General features: G+C 35.2%; 1 protein-coding gene across 1 annotated transcript; it reads left to right on the top strand.

Moving 5' to 3' along the window:
- The first annotated feature begins 375 nt into the window (after window positions 1-375).
- On the top strand, window positions 376-11,379 carry LOC122021671 (beta-adaptin-like protein B). Its single transcript, XM_042579820.1, has 15 exons — window positions 376-652; window positions 1,510-1,707; window positions 2,778-2,891; window positions 3,038-3,288; window positions 5,222-5,357; window positions 5,766-5,945; window positions 6,027-6,119; window positions 6,889-7,100; window positions 7,213-7,276; window positions 7,345-7,524; window positions 8,861-8,953; window positions 9,026-9,420; window positions 9,516-9,705; window positions 9,854-10,057; window positions 10,880-11,379. Exons 1-15 carry the CDS (start codon window positions 566-568, stop codon window positions 11,174-11,176), a joined length of 2,694 nt encoding a protein of 897 aa, XP_042435754.1. The 5' UTR covers window positions 376-565; the 3' UTR covers window positions 11,177-11,379.
- Window positions 11,380-18,875: the final 7,496 nt, after the last annotated feature.

Genomic DNA, 18,875 nt, shown 5'->3' with positions numbered 1-18,875 from the left:
GTCTATCCTTTTCTTCCGAGTCCGGTCGGCTCATCCTCCTCCGATGGACCCCTCGGCCCTTTAATCTCCACGTGGCGTTGACCTCTTGCAATGGGGCCCCCTACCTTGACCACCGGATCAGATAGAAAGAAAAAAAATTATAACTATAGAAGATATCCGATTATTTAATGGGTATAACTATACTCATCGAATATCCTATATCAAATGAGTATAAAGACAGAGGATATAAAATTTAATCCGAATTTGATCCATTGTCATCTCTAACGAAAAATCTAAGGCATTTTGATATTAATATTTTGAGTATAGATGAACTTCCAGGGTATTATAATTTCCAGATATTTCCCAACCCATATTTTATGAGCCGGAAGTCGGGTTCAATCGGTTCACACTCACCATGTCGATTCGGCTCATTTCTCGGCTCCTGGGCGAAGAAGCGCCACTCGTGGTCTCCAACGCAGACCGATAACAACTTCATCGTTCCCTCTCCGTTGTCTCCGTTTCCTCGCCTGGTTCCTTCGCGGCGGACGAAGACAAAGAAGAAACGTAAGGAAGCGGGGTGGAAGCGATGAGCGGTCACGACTCCAAATACTTCTCCACCACCAAGAAGGGAGAGATCCCCGAGCTCAAGGAAGAGCTCAATTCGCAGTACAAGGTACGCTTCTCACCTCGGATCTGATCCATCTAGGTTTCGGATGACCTCGGGTAGGGCCGGATCCATTTGGATCCCGAAACCCTGCATCAAATCTGATGAATCTGTTTGATTTCGACCCATTCTATTTTTTCATTTTTGCGATCTGTTCTTTTTTTTTTCATAGACGGATGTCCGTGAGAAAATACAAGTTAAAGAGGAAAGCGTGTTCCAGATTATAATTTTATTTTGGGATTGACGAATGGATTTGTAAAAATAGTAGTTTGATCGCAGTAGCGTATTTTGAGAATTAACGAGTCTCGTCCGGTTCCGCGTATGCGTATGACAAATAACTTGTTTTCCTTTTCTTATTAAAGAGTTTTTGCACGCAATAACAAGAATAATGGAGCATATAATCTGATACAAGTGTCTCTCGAACTATTTTCGCAACATTTGGTAAATTGCTTCTCGAACAAAACCTTAACTGGTCTTGGTGGATCGTTATATCAATCATACCATACTTTAGGGTATCTTTATCTATTTGATTGCAAGGAACTTAATTGATTGGTGACGAACTTTGGTTATTTGTTAGAACTTAGAAGCACTATGGTAATTAATGCTGTTCTTTCCTCATTCTCCTATCAGCTATTCTCAATAATAATATTGACCTGGGCACAAGGAATACATGCTCAAACTTTTAATTTGTTCACCTCCAGTTTTTTATTTTATTTTATTACTTTTCACCATATTGCTGTTGCCTATTTATAGAATTATGAATGTTTCCATAGAATAATAGTAATATTTTGAAATGCATGTTTAATTTTTGAAGATTGTGATGAGGTTGAACCTTAGTATTTACTACATACTAATATTCTCTATAGGATAAGAGAAAAGATGCCGTGAAGAAGGTGATAGCTGCAATGACTGTTGGGAAAGATGTTTCATCATTGTTCACAGACGTTGTAAACTGCATGCAAACAGAGAATCTGGAACTGAAGAAACTTGTCTATTTGTACCTGATAAACTATGCAAAGAGTCAACCAGATCTTGCCATACTCGCTGTGAATACATTTGTTAAGGTAGAAATATGCTCACGAATCATATTTTTTTCTCCTGTCATTGTGGATTCTTCTCTTGAACATTTAATGTTGGAACCTAATTACCTTTCATTGATACTGCTTCCAAACTTCAAGTAGTTGTTGACTTGTTTATAGCATAATTCCTGTAATTGTATAAGTGGTTTACAAAAAATTAAAAAAATAGATTAGGTTCCTTCCCATCAATTATAGTGAAATAATATGCCCCAACTGAGTCAATCCACTACATCTCAACAAACCTTTTGGAATTAGTGGTCATCCACCAAATCTAACTTGGTAGGCTGCATCTATTATGATAAATTTTCAAGTTGTAACCAAAATTTGAAAATTGAAATATTTTCCACCAAATCTCTTCACTTTTTTTTTTTTCTTTTTTCAAATTTGTTTACTATATTGTAGCAAGGATGTAGATTAATTTTTTTAAGTTATAGCCAAAACTTGAAAATTGAATTATTTTCTATCAAACTTCTTCATTTTTTTATCTTTTCTCAAACTTGTTTACTATATTGTGGCAAGGGTGTAGTTAAATTTTCAATCTATATCACATTTAATTTCCTTAGGAACTAATCACTCATCTTCTCTACATCTTTTTTGTAACTAATGATTGACCTCAATGTTTGCCATTAGATTTTCTCTAGCTATTTAGGCCATTAGATGTGGAAAATTAGTAGAAATAAAACATTATTTTGCTTATATTGAATCAAGATTAACTCCAAAATTTAGGTTAAAAATAAACTTCATATTTTGAGACATTAATGTTGACTTAATGGGCATTTGATGCAAAATACATGTCAATATATGATACAATTTGAAAGTTAGTGAATGATGGAAGTTGTGCACAAATTCTTGAAGTGACAAGTCCTTTTGTACTCCACGATATGATTTTTCTTGATGTTAAAGAAAAAAATAGATTGCTCATGGAAGGCAAATATTAACTTCTGCCACATAAACTTGCAAGTTCTTCAGTGTTTTTAGTGCATTTCTGGACTGATTATTCATTAAATAAGCTTGGACATTATAACTGTGGATCATGATTTCATTGAACTTTGTAGGACTCACAAGACCCTAATCCTCTGATCCGTGCCTTAGCTGTGAGGACAATGGGCTGCATCCGTGTTGACAAAATCACAGAATACCTGTGTGATCCTCTTCAAAGATGTCTAAAGGTCTTCTGTTTCTCCAGTTCTTTACCTTCCACTTTTTGTTAACTATACCAGTGTTGTAAGTTTTTAGAAATATGTTCTCCACTGTGTTAATGATTTGTCTATGTTATACTCCTATAGTTTTTTGAATTGTAAATATGTTTACACAGGATGATGATCCTTATGTCCGAAAGACAGCAGCAATATGTGTAGCTAAATTATATGACATAAATGCTGAGTTGGTGGAAGATAGGGGTTTCTTGGATACACTCAAGGATTTGATATCTGACAACAATCCAATGGTTGTAGCAAATGCAGTTGCAGCACTTGCAGAGATCCAGGAAACTAGCAGCCAACCGATCTTTGAGATTACTAGTCAGACACTATCAAAGCTTCTGACTGCTTTGAATGAATGCACTGAGTAAGCTTTCTCCTTCAGAGTTGGCTATTTTTTTGATGGAGCAGTTGTTTCATCTGTGCTAATTTGCAACATGCTTTAGATGTTGTGTTTTGCTTGCTGAACTTCTTGTTATAGACTGAGACTAGCTGTTCTAATGGAACTTGGTTTCTGACATGTTGGAAAAGGATCTAGCATAAGTAATTGAAACTGCCTAGACACTAAATCAAGTCCCTCTAAATGCGTCTTCTCCATTTAAGACATAAGAAAGGTCATTTGTTGATTCATTTGGCTTCCTTAAGGCCATTTGGTAGATGATTGTGGACTTTTGCTTTAATTGAAATCTCACTGACTACTGTGTTGATAAACCTATTGAAAATATGCACAACATGGAGTTTTCTAAAGTGATTTAGTGCTATGCCCTGGCCAGTAGTTATTCGACTCACTAAGTGCCATTAAGACTAATGATTCAAGGCTCTAGCTGGTCAAGTCCGTCTTTACTTGTTAGTAAATGCAAATTCTTCTTAATTTCATTTCTGAGTTCTGATTAAGTTATGCAAACCCAAGATCTGAAACATTCTCAGCATCGTTAAAGTCAATTTCAGTGCATTGCGTTTGGTGAAACAAAGTAGCAAAATGGCCTTTAAATAACTTACATAGCTAGGCTTCACATGGATATGCTAGGTGGTTTCCTAGAAATTCAGAAATATTCATTTTGAAGATAGAGGTTTGCTGCATCCTAAGGAACACGGATTATTGTTTTATAATGTGAACCTCAACCAAAACTTGGTGGTTCTTAAAAGAAGTCACTAAGGAACAGATCATCATTTTATAATGCAAATTTCAATTAAAACATAAAGAAGTCACTTAGACCAAGTTATGTATTGATATGAATTAGATACACGTGCATTTTGAATATTTAATTTTTTATAGGTTGAAACACAAAACATCACTATCTAATTCCTTTAGTAGCTCACTTCCTTTAGCAGTCTCTTTCACAAGCTTCTTTACTCTTTGTTATTTCTTTCTTGTTGACCTTATTTCATGGTATAATCCAAGTATTTTCTTAGAATGTTTGGCATGCTTTAGTACATCAAAACAATATAATGTTAAAATTAATTTAAAAAGATATGAATTACGTAAAGTAATTAGTTATCTAAGTGGCTTTGCTATTATTGACCTTAGATAAAACTTGATTCAATATTTAAAAAAATGGTTATAGCAGTTGCAAATGCAGTTTTCTATGCAAATGTGATAGAAGATCACATCCTATGTACCATATGTGGTCTGACAAAATTCTGTAGTTCATTCAAATCAAAAGATTGAATAAAAAATCCTAATTATTAATTGCCACATTAGCTCCCTTTGAAATAATGGTTGCATTTATGATATTTCTCTCCTTTTAGTAAGAGTTATTCTTGTAATTATGAAACACTTCTATAAGCTACTTTTTGGTAGTAAATTGTAAGTGTTAAATTAAACACGTATTTCATGTTTACTTGCATGATCTATTCTACATTTTTTATTAATATAGATTCTTTAATATAACATTGTTTACATTGAATTATAGATTGTATAGGTTTGATTAATATATTTGTTTGTCCATTTGTAGATAATAGAGAATTGTAGATCATTTTTTTTTAGTAATTATCGCATTTGCTCCTGCATACAATATGTCGCAGTATGTTAATTGCTTATTGCTTGTATACACTTTTTAAAATCTTAACTCAACAGTGAGAAAGTTGCATTTACAACTGCAAGATTCCTTACAATGATGTTATCTTTCCTAGATGAGTCATCATTTTGCAAGCTTAGCTTGCAATTCTGTTTTGTATTGCACCTAACCATCCAGCAAGTCTGCAAAATGATGATGTTACATGTCCAGAATTCAGGTTACAAATGCCTAACTAATATTTTGCACGGTGGGCAATCTAATCTTAACATAATTTCATTGCAGATGGGGTCAAGTATTCATTTTGGATGCTTTATCAAGGTATAAAGCCTCTGATGCACGAGAAGCTGAAAATACAGTAGAGAGAGTAACCCCACGCCTTCAACATGCAAATTGTGCTGTTGTGCTTTCTGCTGTCAAGGTAGGTATACACACCCATGCTGTGTATCTTCAATTGTGAAATCGTTAGTGTACAAAATTCATACATTGCTTGTTTATGGTCAACACATGACCTTGGTTCTTTAATTATTTAGCTCAAAGTACAATGTGAGCTGAGCATCAGGCTATGAGAGTTGAACCTCAGAAAACAGTTTTTATTTCCCCACTTTTTTCTTGAAGACAGCATTAGGACACAGTTGGCTTCACTGAATGTTAGATGATTAACTTTACTATATCTCGTTGCTCGATTTCATATCTGAAAAATCTATGCATGCACTTAAGGTCAAATTAATGCTTTGTAAAACAGATTTTGCAGCCAAATATATTATGTGAGAAAATTTATTGGTTTTCTTTCTTCTTCAAATATAGCAATGACTTAATCTCTCTGCAGATGATCCTTCTCCAAATGGAACTGATAACTAGTACTGACGTGATTCGAAATCTTTGCAAGAAGATGGCACCACCTCTGGTAACTCTTCTTTCTGCAGAACCAGAAATTCAGTATGTAGCCTTGCGCAACATCAATCTTATTGTGCAGAAAAGACCTACAATACTTGCACATGAGATCAAGGTTAGTGCAAATTGGCTTCCTTAATGAAATTTCATTAATTTTTTCTTAATTTTACTGTTTGTTCTTATGCTTCTTTTTTAGGTTTTCTTTTGCAAGTATAATGATCCTATCTATGTTAAGATGGAAAAATTGGAGATCATGATAAAGCTAGCCTCAGATCGAAACATAGACCAGGTATAAAGATGTGACTGTGATTTTGTTGGTTCCTGTTATTTTAAATGATCATTTGGTTTGTTATCATCCCTTTTTATGCAAGAGAAAAGCAGCTAATTTAAATCTTGTTCTTTTGATAAGGAAGCTGTGAACATTCAATGGGAGGGCACAGTGTCTGTTTAGCAGCTGTTAAAAAACTCTTTGTTACAGGAATCTTATGCACTCTTCTCTATCCCAGATTCCCAGCACATATAAATGCATTTTAAATGTTTTCTCATTAGGTGACAACAGTAAATGGAGAATTTGTGACCTCCTTAGCCCCAAGGTTATGAATAAATAAATGCTTAAATACAAGGGTGTGGTTTATTAATGCAATCCAGGTTAATTGGCTAATCTGACGCTAGCTAGAATTTAGTCGATGATGGTACCCAAAATGGCAATGTTTGTATTCTATATCAACTCAAATTTTGTGCTTGCCCTGATAGTCTTTAAGATTTGAAGAAATCTGGTGCTTTACATAAGGAGAGGTGCCTTTGCAGTAAGAACTAACCAATCCTTTTTTATCTTGTACATATTGTTATAAAATGTTTTGGTATCATTCCATCATATGTCAATACATAATACATGTTTTCAATAATTGTTTAGATTAAGGAAGAAAAAATGACATTGATGGACCTTTTTCAAAGACTTGTTGAAGGTTGTTTATATTATGTGTTTTGCAGAATTTCTAGACTAAGAAAACAAACTAGTATTTATGGTCCTATTTCAGAGGCTAATTTATCCACTGCAGGTTTTGTTGGAATTCAAAGAGTACGCCACAGAAGTAGATGTAGACTTTGTTAGAAAGGCCGTACGTGCAATTGGACGCTGTGCCATCAAGTTAGAGAGAGCTGCTGAACGATGCATCAGTGTACTGCTTGAGCTGATAAAGATAAAAGTCAACTATGTTGTGCAAGAAGCTATCATTGTCATAAAGGATATCTTCCGACGCTATCCTAACACGTGAGTTAAGTTGCTTAGTGTGAGTTTTTGCCTTTGGCATTATCATCTCTGTTTGAAATGCATTCTGCAACATTTTCTTGATTCTTATTATCTAGTTCTGCATTTTCTTCAGCTACGAATCCATCATTGCGACATTATGTGAAAGTTTGGACACATTAGACGAGCCAGAGGCTAAGGTATCTGTTTGTCATGAGAGTTAGGCTAATTTTGTCTTGTTATCTCAAAAATGCATTGCTTGCCTCAGGCATCAATGATATGGATAATCGGTGAATATGCTGAAAGGATTGACAATGCTGATGAGCTCCTTGAGAGCTTTCTAGAAACTTTCCCTGAAGAACCTGCACTAGTACAATTGCAACTGCTCACTGCAACGGTCAAGCTGTTCCTTAAGAAGCCAACTGAAAGCCCGCAGCAGATGATTCAGGTGTTTATTCTTCTTATACAAAATGTAGATGTCCATGTAGCCTCTTATATCTGACAATTCATGTAGGCAATTTGGTTCAGATATCAATATTCTTTTTTTTTTCTTAAAAAAAATATGTAAGAGCCAAATTATTCTCACTTGGCATTTCGTCTGGCTTTGTCTCTCTTCAAGTTAAGATTAGACTTGTAGACTTTGGATCTTTAAGGGTCCATTCTAGGATTTGATTTCTTGATATCATCACCAAATGAACTCCAATTTCCATCTCTTTTTAATTAATGACTATGAGACAATTATGAGATAATCCAGAACAAATGAATTTCTGCTTCTTGTGGCAACATGCTATTATGTGTTGATTCTGCATATGACATCAAATCAAAACATTTTTGGAGTAATATTTGCATGTTAATTCATAGATATCAGAAGTAGCATGTTACTTATTTGAGTTGCATTTACTATACAATACTTTCTCATTTATTTAAGTGTCATTCAATACTCATTGTGGGTGTCAATAAGTCAAATATCCACACAACTATTTTGCTATTAATTGTTTTTGAAGACAGATGATCAATTTGCTTCTTTTTATTTATTTATTTATTTATTTATTTTGTGTGTACACTGACTGAGATGATCCCTTGGATTGTCACATACAACTACTTTTACCAAATGCAATTCAGAAACCGTTTTTTCTTGCCAAAGAGATGGTGATCCTCTTTTACTCATTATTTGCCACCTTCATCTACATCAACAAAAATAAGACATGAATTCATTTGGAATTAGTTACACTTTATCTTCCCATTCAATTCTATGTAATACTATGTCACTAGTAATATCATCACTTTTAATTATATTAAATAAAGTTTGATGGATTTTGTCAGTTTTTGGACAAACTGGATATTAATCAATAAGCTAATGATTTTCAGCATTGCCTTCTTTTATGAGTGCTGAAAAGGGTTTTCTAGTGACATCTATAATTATACAGTACTTCAACCAAGCAATGAATTGCTGTGTCTCAGTTTGCATTGGTTGAGCATAAACCTCAAAAACCAACTGCATTCTTGCCATGCTAGTTGGCACCCTGTTAGTTGCCACAATGTGTGTGTAGACTTTAGGGAAGAAAGTTATAATTATCTTTCCTTTTATTTTCCAGTCAATCACAGCTTGCAAGTGTTTTCTATGGTAATTTAGTTAGAGGAATAACGGGATATAATTTGATATTTTGTTGTAGAACTTCTTGCTTATGGCTGAGAATTTTATTAATGTTATGTGGTCACCCTCTTAAGTTTCAGCTAGTTTTACTTAAATGCATAATTCTAATATGGATTAATGTATGCGATAGGCTGTTCTTAATAATGCAACAATGGAGACAGACAACCCCGATTTGCGTGATCGTGCATACATTTATTGGCGTCTCCTTTCTACTGATCCTGAGGTAGAGTCAGTTGAAACATACTCATTTCTAAAGATGACATTTATATGATGTATGCTTATTTCCTTCTCTTAGGCTGCTAAAGATGTTGTTTTAGCTGAAAAACCAGTAATCAGTGATGATGCAAACCAACTTGATCCCTCACTTTTGGATGAGCTTCTTGTAAATATTGCCACCCTTTCTTCTGTTTACCATAAGATACCAGATGCTTTTATAAGCCGTGCAAAGTCAGCTGCAACTAAACCAGAGGATGATGATTTTGCTGAGGGAGGAGAAACAACTTATTCTGAGACACAGTCTCATGCTATTGATGGTACAGGTGCTTCTCCTAGTAATGTTTCTCATGCTGAAACAAGACAGCAGGCACGAGCAACAGCTGAAATCTCTGCGCCTGTGCCAGATGTATTAGGAGATTTAATTGGTCTTGATAATGCTATTGTGCCTGTAGACCAGCCAACAACACCTACTGAGTATGGTCCTCACCTTTTTTATTCCATTTGGTATTTAGAGTTTATTTACTTGTTTTGAATATTTTTTAGATTGATGCCTTTTACTTGTTATTCAGACCTCCCTTACCTGTATTGCTTCCTGCATCTACTGGACAAGGTTTACAGATAAGTGCACAGCTGATTCGCCAAGATGGCCAGATATTTTATGCTATAATGTTTGAGAACAACACACAGGTTGTATTAGATGGATTCATGATACAGTTTAACAAAAATACATTCGGTCTTGCAGCTGCAGGGCCTCTGCAGGTGATTGTTTTTTATATGATCTCAATAGTATGCTTATTGATGAATTGACTGGTCACCAAGTTTTACATTCTGCTGACATGTTTTTTCGTAGTTCAAACTTCAAAAATTTTATTGATTTATTCTTTCATTTTGTATTTACGGTTTGTAGTTCCCGCCGTTGCAACCTGGATCTTCAGCGAGAACCCTTCTTCCTCTAGTTTTATCCCAGAATATCTCACCTGGCCCTCCTAGCACACTTTTGCAAGTTGCAGTTAAAAATAATCAGCAGCCAGTCTGGTATTTCAATGACAAAATTTCACTGCATGTTTTCTTTGGCGAAGATGGTAAAATGGAACGCACAAATTTTCTTGAGGTAAGAAGTTTCTGAAATGTATTTTAATTATTCATGCTGCACGGTACATTTAAGAAATGACCAAGACCTGATTGTGTTTTGTGATTCTAGATCATTTGGGGCCTAAATTGTTGACGCAATTTGCTTCTTCTCATATATATTCTTTTCTTTATTTGGTTTCCTTTTGAGGAAATAACAAAAAATATTGGTATAAATCAAGAACAGAGATGATCGTAGTTAAAGGAAGGATCTATAATGTTGGGTATTCTCCTTTGATGAAAAAGAATCAAATTAGAGTTAAGGAGCTTTCTACCTTCTATGCTCACTCCCAAATTGAAACTACTTTTTTTTAGAGCACCCGCCTTAAATATTTCTTCTTTTTTTTTGGCGGAGAATAAGATTGCTTTTCATCTAGAAATTGAACTTCATTTCCTTAGATGTTGATACCAATAAAATAATTCCTATGTGATTGGATTGCATGAACACTTTGTCATACTTCTCAGATTGGTATAGTAAGGTAGCATATTACCTTAAATCTGAGAGTTTTTAGAAACTTCCGATCAACAAGAAATGTCATAGTTGTCAAACTACACATTATTTGTCAATTAAACATTGTTTTATGTTTGTGCCATAAACTAAAACAGGCAAAACCAGTTTTTCTGCCCGGTTTGTGGATTCCATTTATTTTTCACATGAACTAGATAAAAATCAGAACAATTCTTTATTTCGATTTGAAACATTGTTTGTATCTCAGCAAGAATGATTCTACTGGTCAAGATCTAATGACTGGGTAAATGCAATAATGTCTAAGTAGATTTGCTTTTGTCTTGTGGCCAAATGCAGACATGGAAGTCCCTTCCAGACACAAATGAAGTGGGGAAGGACTTGACAAATTCCACCATCAACAATGTTGATGCTACAATTGAACACTTAGCTGCTGCCAACGTCTTCTTCGTCGCAAAACGAAGGAATGCCAACAAAGATCTGTTGTACTTGTCAGCCAAAATTCCTCAAGGAATTCCTTTCCTCATAGAGCTTACTGCTGTTCTTGGTATTCCCGGAGTAAAATGTGCAGTGAAGACACCAAGCCCAGATATGGCAGCATTCTTCTTTGAAGCCATGGAGACCTTGCTGAAGTGATATCCAATATTCTTTTTAGAATTTAAAGTTCATGTTGTTTTCCCGGTAGTAGATCTTTGTTATTGCGAGTTAGTGTTTATTTTGTGAAGCAAATTGATTTTGACTTGATATTACATGTTGACTTAACTTCCTCATTCAAGTTGGAAACATTTCTGATTCATAACTGTGAGAGAAATATGGGCATTTGGGTTGGAAAATTTTCATTTTGCTGGCCAACTTTGATTTTCTATTCTCCAATTGATTGTTTGCCCGCACAATCCTTTTTTGTGGCAAAAGGCGAAACGTTCGCCCCCAGTATTTCTGTCAATCCGTCCCAAGGTCAACATGGAGGAGGTAAATCACAGGCGGTTACTAGTCTTTGGAATAGTGACTAGCACATAAGGGAGGTATTTACCTCGGCTTTGTTGAGATTCGAACTCTAGACCTCATTATGATAACATCTCATACGTTAGCTATTAGACCCATCCGAAGGGACATTTGCCCGCACAATCCTGATCATATGTCATATTGATCATCATGTCTCACTGAAGACACTTCCAAGCCAAAATTAGAGGTCTCTCAACGGGTAGCCGCTGACCCAACGTCGACCTCTACATGCTGAAGTATCATATTAATCATCATGTCTCACTGAAGACACTTTCAAGCCAAAATTAGACGTCTCTCAACGGGTAGCCGCTGATCCAACGTCGATCTCTACATGCTGAAACTTTCTGGACTCTTCTCCGCTCACAAAATTGCCGATTACAGCTCCACTTGGACACATGTTTTTTTTTTTTTTCCAAAAAACGTAATAATAATAATAATAATTAATCTGAATGTAAATATTGTATACTTTATTTGATACACCATGTTCTCAATTTTTTGACATATAAAGATTAAATCTTAATATTGATGAATTAATAAATAAATTTTTTTAATAGATAGTTGACCTAAAAATACTAGAATAATTGATTGTTCATTATAAATACTTCCCGATTTACCTGGTCAATAGAAAATTTTCATGGGATTAAATTAGTCATCTTAATCTAAACTAGATAACAAATACTAATTTTTTTTACAAAAACATACGAGCTGCACTATTTTTCTCCACACTAATTAATTTGGATTTCTTTAATAAAATTCTTATCATTTATCTTGACAATCATAAATTAAGAAATTATTATAAAAAACTTTTGTTTCTTTCAATGCAATAGAGAATCTATTTATTGGGATTTGAGATGGAGAGTAGATCCTCTAGATCACTTTTTATGATCCAAAGATGATCCCTTTACATATATTGGTAGGATGAATGACCCCACTTATAAAATAGGTGGAGATCATTCATCCCCATCAATACATACAAAGGGACCATCTCCTGAACCGTAAAAAGTAGTCCAGAGAATCCGGTCCGTTTGAGATGTGTTATGATGCTTTAAAATTTTATTTCTTTTTCAGATGTAGTTTTTTATTTATGATTTGAATGTTTGATTTCATTATTTGGTTTGTTAGATGTTACTTCTTTTTGTTAATTTGTTCCTTTCGAATCAGTTTAATATATGAAATTGAATAAAACTTCGTTTCATAACTCTTTGAGAATAGGAATCAGTTAAACAATCATATAGAATTTTTATAAACCAATCTCAATTCTCAAAGCTTAAAACTAAATTCTACATTGAAAGTCGAAACATTTTGAGGATGACATTGCTGAAATGTACCATCTTTGTATTTTTGGCTGGGTATTCTGCCTGAACGCTAGCTACTAGCTAGAAGAACTTGTTCCCCCCGAACCCTAGATAATTCAATTGCGCATGTTAGTCAACCAGTTGAAAAGAAATAGGACGAGAAGTTATTGCGGCAAGAACTCACAGAAGTGGAGTATTTGCAGCTTCTCTTGTATTAAAAAATTGGCAAACTTTTGTGCTTTAGCCTTTAGCGTCCTTCACATCACCTCCATATGCTGAAAATAGACTTCTCTGCGTGAGGTTACAGTAGAAACGTAGATGTCCAGTTTGATAATTTTTGTATATCCTAAGCCGCATAAATTTTAAAAACACGAATAAGAACTCTAGTAACAAAAGAATACAAGTACATGAATCTAATTTCAACGTTTAACATGACATAACATAATAAAGTATAAGAGCAATGATAAAAAATCTGACGGAAGAATTATTATCTTTGTATAGTGTCATCTGAAAGATCCCTGTAGAAAAAGATGAAATAGAAACGAGAGGAAGATTTTCTAAGGGGATTAAGATTACGGTGCCGAAAATTCTTCGTAATGGAGAATGGAGAGATGTCAAATTCATACCTTAAAAGTTAAACCCTCATATATCAATCCCTTATATAGAGAATCTAATTTGTTATCAATCCATAAATAATAACAGATCCAGTTAAAGGGTTCGACATATTCAACCCATATCCAATAACATGAAACTCAATCATCTCAATTTAGATCACTTAAATGGGTTCGGTTCGTATTCACATATACAAATTACATTAAGCCCGCTTTAAAGAAATTAATCTAACAATCTCCCACTTAAATTACATGTTATGTGTATAAGATATAAATGTATAAATTTAGTTGATATCAAACTATATAGGTACTATATACCGGTGCAAATAATTTGGTCCATTAACTTCATTAATATAAGACTAAAAATGTCATAACACTTTATATAACTATAAAAAGCCTAACTGTAATCACAATACTGATGTCATTAATGACATAGATTAGGATATGGAGATGTAGTATGGAAATAATATGAAATGTGATCAGTACATGTCAATTTTTAATTAGTCCTAAAGTGACATAGAAGAGTACTATCATATTTGTAAATACTTTATACTAAACTATAATAACAAATCATAATCAAAGTCTTATGATTCATAAAAAGAATCTATATCATGTTTATAATTATTAAATATTTAACAATAGTAAATAATGATACTTTATTCAGAGTGTCAAACAAATGTAAATACTTATTAATGTTTTGAACTTTAAGTACGTACAATAATCAAAATAAAATGCTTTTCATTATTAACATGAAGCAATAAAATAAATATAAACTCCTACTAGATGAGTTCTTCTTCCATAAAGACTTCCATATCTACAATATGCGCATGAAATACCTTAGGCACCAGCCCTTGGTGAGTGAATCTGCCAACATAGAATCTGTATTGATATACTCTATCATTATCTGACAACTCTGAACTCTTTCTTTAACTGTCAAAAACTTGACGTTGATGTGCTTGGACTTTGATAAACCGCAGTTGTTCTTGGCATAGAGTTTTACAGCTTTATTATCACAGTTGATCCTTAATGGTATGTCAATGTCATCAACGATCTATAACACTATGATGAAGTTTCACAGTTAAATCCTGTGATTGGATACTTCATAGTATGTTATCAACTTTGTCTCCATAATAGAAGTGGTTACTAGCATATGGTTGATGCTCTTCCAAGATATAACCTCTCTAGCGAGTATGAAAATATAGTTTAAAATGGACCTCCTACTATCTAACCATGTAGCAAAATCGGAGTGAAAATATCCAATCACCTCTAGGTAATCTGACCTCCAATGTGTGACTGTGTCCTTTAGTTCTTCGTATACTGCATCACTCTCTTTACTGCTTTTCCAGTGTGATAATCCTAGGTCACTTATATATTTGCCTAACATCCCCACCATAAATGTTAAATTTGATTGTGTACAAATCTGTATATACATGAGACTTTCCACAACTGACGCATAAGAGAATTAGTCCATCTCTTTTATTTCAACTTCAAATCGTGGACACTGCTGCAAACTGAATCGGTCACCTTTAAACACAGACGTGTCACGAGGTGCACAATCTTTATCATATCTTATAAGTACCTTTTCAATATAAGTCTTCTGTGAAAGTCCAAAAATACCTCTTAAATGATCATGACAGATCTATATGCTTAAAACAAAGGATGTTTTACCAAGATCTTTCATTTCAAAATTACTAGATAGAAATGACTTAGTTTCATACAATAGACCCTTATTATTATTTGCTAGCAATATATCGTCCATATATAGGATAAGTATAACAAACTTGCTCTCACTGAACTTGATAAATATTCACTGATCAATATGGTTCTCCTTAAATTCAAATGAGATAATCACTTGATCAAATTTTCTATACCACTGATGGGATGTCTGCTTCAAACCATAAATGAACTTCTTTAATCTACATACTAGTGTTTTGAATCTTTAGGCTTAAAGTTCTCTAGTTGCACTATATATATATATATATATATATATATATATATATATATAAACTTCTCAATGTCACCATTGAAGAATGAAGTTTTTATGTCCATTTGGTGTAGCTCTAAATCAAAATGAGTTACAAGTGTAATAATTGCCCTAAAGTAGTATTTCGTTGACACTGGTGAGAAAGTCTTCGTATAATCAATATCTTCCTTCTAACTAAATCTCTTGGCAACAAGACAAGTCTTATACTTTTCGACATTGCTCTTTGAATCCCACTTAGTTGTAAATATCCATTTATAACCAACTGGTTTTATACGTTTAGGCAATTCGACAAATTCCTAAACGTCATTGTTTGCCATAAACTTCAACTCTTCTTATATGACGTTTCTCTACCTTTCAGGGTTAGAGCATTGTTTAACCTCTTGGAAAGATGTTGGATCAATTTCCAACCCTATATCAAACTCATGCTCTTGGAGATAAACATACTCCCGAGAAATCGTAAATTTCCTGTCCCTAGTGAATCGCTTTAAAGATACTTGTGCTTGAGGTAGTTGAGATACTTACTCATCAATATGAGGTAATATCTCACTTTGAGTGGAAAGACCCTTTAATTACATTGGAGAAGGCACTCCCACTAGATTGACAATATCTATAATGTACACTATGGAAACATATCGCTAGTAATTGCACTAGTAGTGACCACAAAAGGATTGTCAATACTTTTCTCAAAAGATATCTCCCTAAGCTTAGTGCTTCGACTGTCCTCAATGAATTTAGCGTTTCTCATTTCGAAAAAGGATCTCTTAGTGGGATCATAACATTTATATTCCCTTGACTTTTTATAGTAACGCACAAAATTATAGCTAACCATCCTTGAATCCAGTTTTTTCATTAGGCCTAGTCTCATTTGTACAACCCCAAACATGTAAATGTATAATGCTAGATTTTTTGTCGATCCACATCTCAAATGAGATTTTGGTTATTGTCTTACTAAATACTTTATTAAATACATAAACTGTAATCTTGGATGCTTCACCCCATAAGGATTCAGGTAAAGAAGTGAAAGTCATCATACTTCTTACCATATTTTTTAAGATACGATTGTGACTACTATTTTAGAGAGTATCATGCATGTATATTGAGGCACAATCACACGAAAGGTAATTCATAAAATGTTACGGTTGTTCATATCCGATCCATCGATTGACCATAATATTTGTTGCGGTTAGCACTAATGATTTACCCGTTTTGATGGAATGACAAATCAATAAGTTAGTTTTTGTTGTCGACACTTTGATCGAGTGTGAGAGAAGTCCGGACAGTTGATCGGGCTGACCGTGATGTTCCGCGTGAAGAAGACCCAGTCGTCAACATTCGGACCGATGACCACCAAGTCAGCGGTCCGGATGTGGCCGAGCAGGCAACGCCAGAGTCGAGAAAGCTAGACGGCACAGGCGTAGATGATATGGTCCGACGGATCGAGACGACGGCGGCCAGTACGTGGAAGTCCGTAAGTAAGTGCGTGGAAGAGGACATTTCCGGAAGGAAACATAGGCGTCGATCCGACTTAGATCCATTTCGATATCTAAGTCGAGATCGTGACTAGAGTCCTCCCAAAAGCAATCTAAGTCATACTTTTCTATAAATTTGTTGAACTTTAACCAATAACAATATGTTTTACAGATATATATTTGCCTCGGACTAACTCTAATTTGAGGAGAGTTCCGAAATAGGAGGTGCAGCGGAGGTCCGGGCACCGAGGAGGTCCGACCGAGGTGAGTTTGAGGTAAGTACAAACGTGCGCCGCCATGTGGAGCTTTGGTTGGACACGTTTCTGGGCGCCGAGAGGGATCCGGCGCGGCCCATATAAAAAGAAGAGGGAGGGCCAGAAGATCAACGAGAAGAAAGTCTTCCTTCTACTTCTGCCCTCTGCTCGCATCGTTAATAACAAAGATCCAACAACACGCTTTCTTTTCTTTAATTCTTGTCATTTTCGTTATTTTGCTAGTATTCTGTACTTTAAATTGTAATCATTTTTGACTGCTAGTGATTGCTCGACGAAAAGTACTACAGAGTACGGGCCTGAGTAGACGCAGTCGCGTCGCGAACGGAAAAACACCGTGTTCAGTTTGTTTAAATTTTTTATTATTCCGCTGCACTTAACTCTTTTTGACGTTTTTTCACCCCCCTCTATCGACTCACAATCCAACAAGTGGTATCGGAGAGTATGCTCTCCTTCGGTCAACCACCCCCATTTAGGAAAATATTCTTTTTGTTTTTAAATTTAATCTGATATTATTATTATTAATTTGGAATTTTTTTTATTAAGTCTAAATTGGTGCAACACCAATTTAGATACAACTATTATTTTTCCCCACTACTAATCCAAGACCAAGTCTTGAATTTTTTCGTTGTTTACTTGTGTGCGGATGTCTCAACTAGAAGGTGCTTTACAAGCGGCCTCCCCTATTCAACGGGATGACTTCTCGTATGGAAGAAAAGAGAGGTGAGACCTAAAGACGACTACGATCATCAATGGTTCAGCATAAAAGCGCGTGACCAACAACAACTGAATCCACTAGACCCGGAACAGTGGACTCCGGACATGAGGAAAAAAGCATCAACAGAAAACAAGGCAATCAACACGCTACATTGCGGCCTAACACGAGAAGAGCTGAATCGCGTCGGACCGCATCAGAATGCTAAAGAATTGTGGGACAAACTGATCGAGTTGCACGAAGGAACGAGCGATGCGAAGGTAACAAAAAGAGACCTACTTTTAAATAAAATATTTAATATAAAAATGCAGGAAGGGGAAACGGCAAGTCAACTGCATGCAAGAATCAAGGACGTCCTCAACGGACTCCACGCGATAGGCCACCAGATGGAAAACAGAGATTTAATAAGGTATGCACTAAATGCCTTTCCTCGTAATAGCTTGTGGGCATCAATCGTAGATGCCTACAAAATTTCAAAAAATCTATCTAAGTTAAAATTAGACGAGCTTTTCTGTGAGTTAGAATTACATGAACAAACTAATGCTGGAGCCGAGAAAGGTATTGCTTTATTTACAGGCTCATCCAAAGAAAAGAAGAACAAGCCTGAATATGAAGAAGATTCTGATTAAGATACCGAAGACGAAGAACACCTGGTGAACCTGGTAAGAAAAATGTTCACCAGGAGAAAAAGAAGCTTCAGCAAGAAGGACCTGCAAAAGATCAGTTCTCCCTCGGAACAAAAGAACGTAACGTGCTTCGGATGCAATAAAAAGGGGCACTACAAGAACGAATGCCCAAGACTGAAGTTCGACAAACCGAAGCCAACCAAAAAGAAGGCCCTCAAAGCAACGTGGGACGACTCCTCGGACGAATCGGAGGCAGAAGAACAGAAACACCAGAGCCATCTCGCGCTGATGGCTCGCAAAGCTGAAACGGAAGACGAGTCGGAAGATGAAGACGGGTCTGATTTCAAATCAAGCCACGAGT

This window comes from Zingiber officinale, chromosome 1A (genome assembly GCF_018446385.1).
Source record: "Zingiber officinale cultivar Zhangliang chromosome 1A, Zo_v1.1, whole genome shotgun sequence".
In the NCBI taxonomy this organism is placed as follows: domain Eukaryota; kingdom Viridiplantae; phylum Streptophyta; class Magnoliopsida; order Zingiberales; family Zingiberaceae; genus Zingiber; species Zingiber officinale.
Note: the sequence above shows the minus strand (reverse complement) of the source record. Positions and strands in the feature narration are given on the sequence as shown.

What these genes read in the sequence shown, in the direction of transcription:
- LOC122021671 (XM_042579820.1), top strand. Translation starts at nt 566, where the DNA reads ATGAGCGGTCACGACTCCAAATACTTCTCCACCACCAAGAAGGGAGAG. An exon ending in GCCCGCAGCAGATGATTCAG is followed by an intron (nt 7,525 to 8,860) that starts GTGTTTATTCTT and finishes TGTATGCGATAG; the next exon opens with GCTGTTCTTAATAATGCAAC. An exon ending in CAGCCAACAACACCTACTGA is followed by an intron (nt 9,421 to 9,515) that starts GTATGGTCCTCA and finishes CTTGTTATTCAG; the next exon opens with ACCTCCCTTACCTGTATTGC.